This window comes from Cygnus atratus, chromosome 5, assembly GCF_013377495.2.
Source record: "Cygnus atratus isolate AKBS03 ecotype Queensland, Australia chromosome 5, CAtr_DNAZoo_HiC_assembly, whole genome shotgun sequence".
NCBI lineage: Eukaryota > Metazoa > Chordata > Aves > Anseriformes > Anatidae > Cygnus > Cygnus atratus.
This window is the reverse complement of record NC_066366.1, coordinates 2,145,351-2,154,772: the sequence shown is the minus strand read 5'-3', so window position 1 is coordinate 2,154,772 and position 9,422 is coordinate 2,145,351. Positions and strand designations below refer to the sequence as shown.

General features: G+C 34.7%; 1 protein-coding gene across 1 annotated transcript in view; it reads left to right on the top strand.

Moving 5' to 3' along the window:
• ZNF143 (zinc finger protein 143) overlaps positions 1–9,422 on the top strand; it is a 39,416-nt gene that overhangs the window by 10,522 nt on the left and 19,472 nt on the right. Inside the window, exons 2-7 of the mRNA XM_035550127.2 lie at positions 3,060–3,178; positions 3,958–4,050; positions 4,578–4,661; positions 4,853–4,933; positions 5,827–6,023; positions 8,771–8,845. Coding sequence (XP_035406020.1) covers positions 3,067–3,178; positions 3,958–4,050; positions 4,578–4,661; positions 4,853–4,933; positions 5,827–6,023; positions 8,771–8,845 — 642 coding nt within the window. The 5' untranslated portion in view covers positions 3,060–3,066. The remainder of the gene's footprint in view (positions 1–3,059; positions 3,179–3,957; positions 4,051–4,577; positions 4,662–4,852; positions 4,934–5,826; positions 6,024–8,770; positions 8,846–9,422) is intronic.

Genomic DNA, 9,422 nt, shown 5'->3' with positions numbered 1-9,422 from the left:
AACACTGTAAAATAATTTAAACAAGTATTTTTTCTCCTTTGGCCCCTGAATTAATTTGCATTAGATTCCTTTTTTTTTTTTTTTTTTTTCTAAAATAGCCATTGACCCTTTAAACAGTGTGTTCTGCTCTGACTGTTGCAGGACTTTGCAGTTGTCTGAGTCAACTAGCTTCTTCTCCACTTCCCCAGTGCTCAGAGAAGAGGCATAAGCTTGGAGGAAGGTCGTCATTCTATTTTAAAGGCAGATAGTATAGATGATGAGGGCTTCTTAAGAGATACTTTATCTAAGAGGGGGAATCCTCTGAAATAGACCTGAGCTGAAACACCTTCAAGATCCAGTCCCTGCTGGAGTTGTTTCAGAAGATAGTCAAAAACAGTGGTTGTGTAGCCTTCCTTCCCTGATGTGTGAAGTGGTCTCGATGGTTTTCAGCCTACTTCTGGAAGGCATCCTGAAAATGGAATGAACAGAAATCCGTTGTCAATACAGAACACTGTGCTAGCAGTTAAGAAGGCAGGTAACCTCTGTGCCCCATTACTGTCTGATACCATAATTAATTAGACTTGCTGCAAGTTGGCAGTACCTCCAGAAAAGCAGTCCCAACAAACTGGTCTACAATAAAACCTTTCTTGGTGCTGGTTAATTTTTTTCAAACTGCGTGAATTTTTTGATCTTAATCATTATACAGTGCATGAGCACTGAGGGTGGGACTGCTTGCTACAGTGCTCGCTTAAGCTGGTCTTGCAGGCTATACTGTGTTCTCCCATTTGTGGTTTACAAGCAAAGTGCTTTCTAGGTCAGTGTTTTGTCCATATATTAGGATAGGGATAACGCTGAGTAATAGGGAACAAAGTTACTTGTCCAAAGTCAATAACTTGGAGATGGCAGAGCAAGGAGTCGAACTCATGATCTCGTGTCCTAGGACACTTTATAGCCTAAAGTTCCTGTTCTTTAGGCTATAGCATCCCCCCAAAACCCTAGCTATTTCATTTTCTTTAGAAACATTTAGTATAAATGCTATTTAGCCTGAGTGGCTTCTTTGTGCTGGCTCTTTTCCTGTTGTATTACACCCATTTTAGGGACCTCATTTTCTATAAGAGCTTCTTTTCTTGAAAAGCATGCTGCCAACAAGAATTTCCCACCTTCCCTTGGAGGTTAGACAAATCTCTTACACCCCTTTGGATTTTTATTTTACTTTGTCTTAACTGTTTCTTCATTTTGATGCCTAGCGTTGTTCCAAGGTTCAGATTCTCTATTTCAAACCTGTATTTTATGTCCTTAATATTCCAGATGGATATTAGGTAGGATTTTAATCTTGAAAAGTGTATTTCTTACTGAATTGTGTACTAATCCTGAACGGTGTTTTTTCATATACGATATTCAATGTAAGGTAACTCATGAAAACAACAGTGTTTTTTTACTTTTTACAGGAGACTTACAACCTTTCTTAAGCTACCCCTTCCCCTTTCTTCATTAAACTATATCTATTCCATTAACCAGGATCTTTAACAGATAACCAAACTGTCAACAAGAATCTCGCATGCACCAACGTGATTTAGAGTACAGGCCCAGTCTCGGGAGATGTGGCAGTACTCGGTATAACGCCACATCACAAGTTGGAGCACGGGGACACATCTGCTGCGCTGTGCTTGGGAGCAGCTGGTTCTGGGTTGGCTCACTCTGCTGAGGCCAAGAGGCTTCTGCAGCTGCCTGCTGCCCTGGAAGACAGAAACTGGTTCAAAGTCACCTGGATCTATTTGGAAAATATTCCAAATTTTCAACTATTGAATTAGCGTATCAAAGCTGGTAAATGCTGCAGGCGCTGTGGAGTATCTAAATGGTATACGTTTGCTGTCATTATCCCTTAGTTCTGAGCTACTAACATGAGTTTCACAGTGGTTTTTGAGACCACTGATGAGTTGCTTGTTTTCAAGGGCAGATTTTCACATCATAGAGGTAAAAGTAGTCTAGTTATTTAGAAATTTAGTCATAAGTAAAAAAATCCTAAATTATTCTTCTCAGTCTTGAATTACAAAACAGTTGGCCATGGAATCATGCTAAGATTAAAAGCCTTGATTGTTTATCTGTACCTTTTTTTGTGGATTATCTAACTACTGCTTATTGTAGGAAAAACTGTTGACTGTGTAGCCTAGATTGCAATTCCATGTACTGTTTTTCCTTACATCCACATCTCACTGCATGTGGCATTAACTAAAGGGCTTGCAGAATTCAGTCATTCAGTTTTTTCCTGTGGTGAAAGCCAACATTTACTTTATAGCTTAATCCAGTAATACTGAAAATTAGCAACAGCCTTTCAGATTAAATAGACTTCTTAAATCCCATATTGAAACTTGCCTGGATAAAAAATTCGTATCCAAAGAGATGGGCAGTTCTGTGAGATACGTGTAGAGTTGTGACTGTCACTGAGCAATCACTATCTTGTTTTCTTATTAATGCACTTTATTGTGAGATCCCTTATTATTTTGTAAGTGTGTGTGTGTGTATATATGATATAAATGTGATATAAATCTTCCTGGAAAGTTTAGTGACATAGCTGGATCATTCAGTCAGACTTGCTAATCAAGTGTGTGAAGTGTGTGTTTCACCAATATCTGCTTCTGAAACTCTTAATGGCACTGGAGATATTTTTTATATATAGTAAAGGCTCTGGTGTTACGGATGACCATGGGTGAATTGTCAGCTTTATTGTAATTCTGGGGATAAAAAGGTCTCATTATTTGTACCATCATTACCACCACTTTTCTTTGTACATTTTTCTTTTCTTTAGTTTGACTTCAATTCTTCAATTTACTAAATGATGCCTGAAGTTCTTAATAGCTTAGTTAATTAATGTAATAATATTTAACTATTTGAAATAACTTTTTTTTTTCCATTGACTTTCCTTCCAGATAAGTCATTCATTGCATCGTGTCTATGTGGAAAGTAACATAAAATGTTTGTAGTATTTGCATAAAAATGCAATTAAACTCGGCTTGTATTTAACTAGTTCTGGTTCTGTATTTATATTTTGTACTTATGTTTTGTGAATCCTTTCTTTCTAGGTGGACAATGTTACTAGCTCAGATAAATCGAGACTCTCAGGGAATGACTGAATTTTCTGGAGGAGGAATGGAGGCCCAGCACGTGACTCTCTGTCTGACAGAAGCTGTAGCTGTGCAAGGTAAACATTCAGTTAAAATATCTGTACGTTATTGTGTCTTTTCTGTTAGAAATTCAGATAAAACTCTAAAACTCAGGTAGCATATTCTAAATGAAGAATCTAACACAAATCAGAAAATTATTCTTAGCTAGCTGAGATTCATTAAACTCACTGATTTAATTCTGAAAGAGAACAACCTCTTAATTAAGGTAATGGGAGTATAAATGTACCAAAATAAGGACTATGAAATCTGACTTAATTCTCACAATAGATACACTGTTTTATACTTTGTAACTTTCATCTAAGTATATATTAAAGTAGTTCAGTTTTAAAATAGATTGATGATTTAGGATTGGTTTAAACTTGATGTTTTCTCACAGCTATGTTATGATTTTAACTGATAAAATTTTTTTCATAAATCTATTTTAATCTAAACAGATTTGCATATATTAATGATAGGTAATAGCGTACAAAACAAAATTATTGATACAAATATATATCATCATTTCACTGTTGGGGCTCATGACCTAATTAGTATTTCTTCTAAAACCTGAACTTCGTAGTCATCTATTCAATGACATAACTTTTTCAGTTAAGGCAAATAACATTGTAGCTGTCATGTTTATAGAACTAGTATATTTTCAAAGTTCAAAAACCAGAGAGCAGATAAGAACTATTACCTATTATTATTTCTAAAATCAGTATGTTTTAAATGATGTCATTATTTTTGGAGTTACTTAACTAGTGATTTTTACGGTTTGATGTTGCTAATAGTAAATATGAACTTTTTTCCTTACTAGATGGTGACAACTTAGAAAATATGGAAGGTGTAAGTTTGCAAGCAGTTACCCTTGCTGATGGCTCCACAGCTTACATACAGCACAATTCTAAAGGTAAGTAAATGGCTAGAAGTTTACTTGTATTGACATTGTATTCGCCTGTTTAACCCTGTCTTTGGATTGTAAACCCCTTTGTCTTGTAAAATCAGGGAAAATCTTTACAGTGTTTACAAAGCTGTAATCTCATTTGGGGTTTTACAGTAATAATATAAAATAAATGTTTATTTCCAGTACTAATAAAGTGCAGGTATCAAATCTTAGGACATAAGTCAAACAGAAATTAGATGGTCTTTATGCCTCAAACCCAAATATCAACATTCTGTGTAGTGGATAGGTAATAATAGCTAATAGGTAATAGTACTTTATGGTGGATAAATTTACTTCAACGATCATGCCTTTTATCCCCGTTTTTTATCCCAGAATTTAAAAACCATTATTATACAGCCATATTGTGCTTCATCTTTACCAGCGTTTCTCTGTGACTTTTTTACTGATATTTTAATACTGAAAGTATCAACTGTGTGTTTAAAGTGTAAAAGATCATACAGAATATTTTTAAAGAATCTGACAATGTATTTCAGATGGTAAATTGATGGATGGCCAAGTGATTCAACTAGAAGATGGTTCTGCAGCTTATGTTCAACATGTACCCATGCCTAAAAGTAGTAAGTGTAATAATACAAGAAATGTATTTTTAAATACTGTATTACTGGCAAATATTGATATTGACTAATTAATGCTCATGAAAACAGCTTCATTTCTCATCTTAATGCAAACAGTTCTGAAGAGATTGTTTTTCTAACTAATGGATTTTTCAAACTATTGTTGAAGCATTGTAATTCTTTCTTCCAAACAGGGGACAGCTTGCGTCTGGAAGATGGACAGGCAGTTCAGCTGGAAGATGGAACTACAGCATTTATTCATCACACCTCCAAAGGTAAATGTTTTTTGAAGTGTGATTTATTATTATGGTTCAACAGAACTTCACCAGTATAAAATATGGTTTTGTATTTAGACAATGACATCATTATTATGACTCCCACTGTAGTTTTTTTGTTGCTTTTACATGGTGTCATCTAGAAAATACTGAAATTAGACTGGTTCAGTTCCTTATTAGGACCACATTTTAAAGATATGCTACTTATAATTTTGTCATTAGGTAGTAGGGCAAAAAATGTGACAACTGACAGTTAAGAATGCAAACATTTATTTTAAATGATAACCTAGATTTCTGCAGAATCTGTTTACACTAGTCTTAGAAACAGTCCTATTTCTCTTCAAAAAGTGAACAAGTAGCTATTTTAAGTTTGTTTAGACTACTGTAACAAGAATTACGTTCTACAGTCAAAAATACTAGGAGAAGAGAGTTTTACAAATAATTTATTCTTTAAAAGTCATCCTATGCTTTCTGTGTTTATTTTGCATATATTTTATTTGTATGATTGTTTTCTTAAAATGATCGGATCTTTGAATTCTAAAATCTGAAGCATATGTGATAGATTTTTTAAATTTTCTTGAATGGATAAGAATTGAAAGCATATTTCTAGTCCTGATTTCCTTTGTAAATAAAGCTAGACTGATACCAAACTGGTTATGTGTTTCTGCAGGTGTGCAGAAATAAAAGGTACGGATGTTGTTGTCTTGAAAGAACTTAATCAGTGCTATTCATAGTAATGTTTTAAGTGATTTTATTTCTCTCATATTTCATACATATATATATATATACATATGGCTTTTGGAGACGTTTTCTAAGCAACAGTAGTTTCTCGTGTTATCTGTAGACATCAGTATTCCTTTTCGTTCATAACATTTCATAATGTTATTTCTCAGACAGTTACGACCAGAGTGCATTGCAAGCAGTCCAGTTGGAGGATGGAACTACTGCCTACATTCACCACGCAGTACAAATGCCACAGTCAGATACCATTTTAGCCATTCAAGCTGATGGCACAGTGGCCGGTCTTCATACAGGAGATGCTGCCATTGACCCAGATACCATCAGTGCTTTGGAGCAATATGCAGCTAAGGTATACTGAAAGACATTTCATCTATCCATAATGTTTTAATGTCACATCACATGATACTTGGCAGCAAAAGCCAATTGTGATCTAAGAAATAAAATGAAAAGAGAGTCTTCAGACTCTTAAAGGAGAGAACACCAAATTGTCATGACAGTGCTTCACTTTCACAGGCAGCTCCAGTATGTGTGCATAAAGAGAACAAGAAATTGAACACTAAAATGATGTGGAGTCAGGCTGATTTTGAAAGCGATTTAGACAAGTAAATAATTACTTTCTCTAAGACATAAAATATAGTGTGATACTAAAAATTCATGTCCTGCACTTTAATGGACCTCTGTAAAGCATGACCCAACTGTAACAAAGGACATTGCAACTTTTCTGACTTTATAGTTTTCATTGTCTTGATTCCTGGATGATTACAATCTGTGCTTCTGTTTCTCTGGAAAAGAGTAGAGTTAGTTCTGAATTCTGTTAGTATCTTTATTGTTACTAGGAATTGTCAAATTTTGGGAGAAGGCCAGTTAGGATAATTAAATGGCTGATACACCATTCGTTCCATTATATTTGTGTGTGTTGTAACTGAGGAGAACCTAAGAGAGCCAGTCAGATTGTGTTATGTTTGGCTATGCCTTAACATTTCATAAAATAACAAGGTTATTCAAAGTTAGCTGAACTGTAGTGAGAAGCTTTTATACATTGCCAAGCTATTATTTCATTTAGGTTTAAATTAATCCTAACTTTGTCCTTTTTGATAAGGATCCATATTAATACCAACTTGTTGTAAGAGTAAGTTTTTAAGAAATAGAAGAAATGCAAATATATTTGCTTTTTTGTCCTATTTACCTCAACATGTGTTTTTCACTTCTGTAGCATGAATTTGTATTCTGAAGTATACTTCTGTGTATCTAGGAAAAACTACTTAATTTCTTTAAGCTTTCATCTCAGAATCTTATTCTGAAAGGTGCTGCTAGAATTTCTCAAGCAAAGTCAGTAGAAGTGAGTTTCCAAGTACTTCATCTATGTTACTTAAAAAAGTAAATAATAGCTGAGTTGTTACACCTGTTTTTCTCTTAGAAGGAGAAATGGGGTTTTATGATTCTACTCTATGTCCATGTAGACCAGTAAGGCAATGTATACTTTTTATAGCAGCTGGTATAGAACATTGAAAAAGGTACAGAAAGGGGCAACAGTGATGACTTAGCAAATGAAATATGAGGTAAGGATATGAGAATTTTATAAAATTTTAAGTGGCACAGAGAAGAGTAGTGGCTTGTGCTTGTCATTGTCTTCACCAGTATAGGAGCTGGGGACCATCAAATAAAACTCTCAGGTCACAGGTTCAAGGACAACAAGGGAATGATTCTTTTTCAAACAACATGAAGTTGAGCCATGGCACTACTTGTAGAATACTGCGCATGCTAATATGCCCCTGGATTCAAAGGGTAATTAGACAAATTCATAGAAGAAAAATGTGTCCAGGGCTATTAGGTAAAAACATATGACTTCTAGTTCAGGAAGTTCCTAAGCCACAAATTGCTTGGAGGTTGGGAGAATATTTCTGGGAATGTATCACTGTTTGCTTGGCCAGCTCCTGCAGTCTTCCCTAGCATCTGCTACTGGCTACTATTGGAAACAAAATGGTGTGCTAGATTGACCTTCAATTTTACTCAGTATAGGTGTCCTTATGTTCACAATTGAAAGCAGACTAAATCTTTCTTTAGAATCTAAGAGAGCCTTTTAGGAAGAATTCAAAGATCTTCCTTTAGAGCAAAATTCTCTTTTAGGCATAGTACCACTTAGCCATGTCTTGCAGAGCGCATATAAAGACTAAATAGAATCCTATTAATTTTAGGCTAAGTCAACCCTATCTTACTCTCAAAGCAACCAGTAAAAAAAAGAGATTATTGCTTTCAGTCAATATAAAGTCGGAGGATGTGTAGTGGAATTGCGAAGAGGAATTCCGACTAGATTTAGGGGCACCAGTCTCAGCCTTAAGTGTAATGGATGCAGAGGGTATTGTGAATGTGAGTGCTCAACAAAGAGGCATTTATATAAGGGGGAACTATGTAAAGTATACTTTAAAATAGTTTTTGTTTTCTGCAGTGACTAATGAGACACTGAGTTGATGCATGTGAGAGAGTATTAAATAATAATTTCAAATTAATACATAATACTCTTTCAAATATTTTTCTAAGCTCCTTAGAAAGCAGAGATACCTTTCTCTTCCTGTAAACTGTATTTAAAAATAAACATTTGGAGCAATATGGAAGTCTTTGCTTAGCTGTTGTAATTTTGCTATTTTGAATTGAGATGTAATACACCGTCCAAGTACTTTGATTCCAAAGGAGAGGTGCAGTTTGAAACAAGTGAACTCTTCTTAACAGGGAGTGAGACATGCTGCCCTATTATTAAAAAAAAAAAAAAAAGTGTGTAATTTTTTTAAATTCGGAATTCACTATTGCTAAATGTATAAGCTTATTACAATATTTTTCTAAGTTTATTAATTTAGCACATGTGGTTCTTGCAGTCTTTTCAACCTTGTTTTAAGACAATCTTGAAATGCTTACCGTACCTATCGTATAATGCAGGTGCTACTAGTGGTGCTTTTCGTGTTAACAGATGGGATAATGATGTTTCAAGAGGGAGCTAGAGAGCTATGAGAGAATAAGGAACTCAGGAACTGTAACCCTCTATTTTTCAGACAAATAGAAATAACTTGAAAATGTTTTTACCATTTCAACTTCATTTTTCAGGTCTCTATTGATGGAAATGACAGTGTTAGCGGCACAGGAATGATAGGTGAAAATGAACAAGATAAAAAAATGCAGGTATGTAGCACAATACAAAATAACTTAATACATCTATTTCTTCGTTATTCTCTGTGCCCAGCAGCATGCACAATAGGTAGCCCTGTGTAGCCATGAACTAGATTTTACTGCCACCTTTCAGGAATTTTAGACTTCAAAACTATGCATGTCATATACAGGTCATATTTCTCTCTTTGTCCAAGATCCATTCACATGATTTTAAAAAGACCTTCAAATATTGTTTTCTGTCTTTTTTCCTTTTTTCTTCTAAAGCATAGTTAAAAATTATGTTGGATTTCTAAGATCTGACTTTTTAACCTGAGTATTTCATCAGTGAGGGGGTAACTATTTCAGAAGTTCTTTTCCAGATCTTGAACTTCCTTTTTATATTCCTTAAATGAGAAGGAATGCTGAATCAATTAATGAATTAACTTCTTCTCAAGAAAGATTAATTCTAGACATGCACCTCCAATTGTTCTCTCTTTGGTGCCTTATTTTCATTCCACTTGCCCTGTTAGATTCCCTTATTTTTATTTCAGGTTTTGTAAGCAGTCAGTAGATGAGGATGTTGTTCCTAGTGAACCCCCTAAAGAAGCAG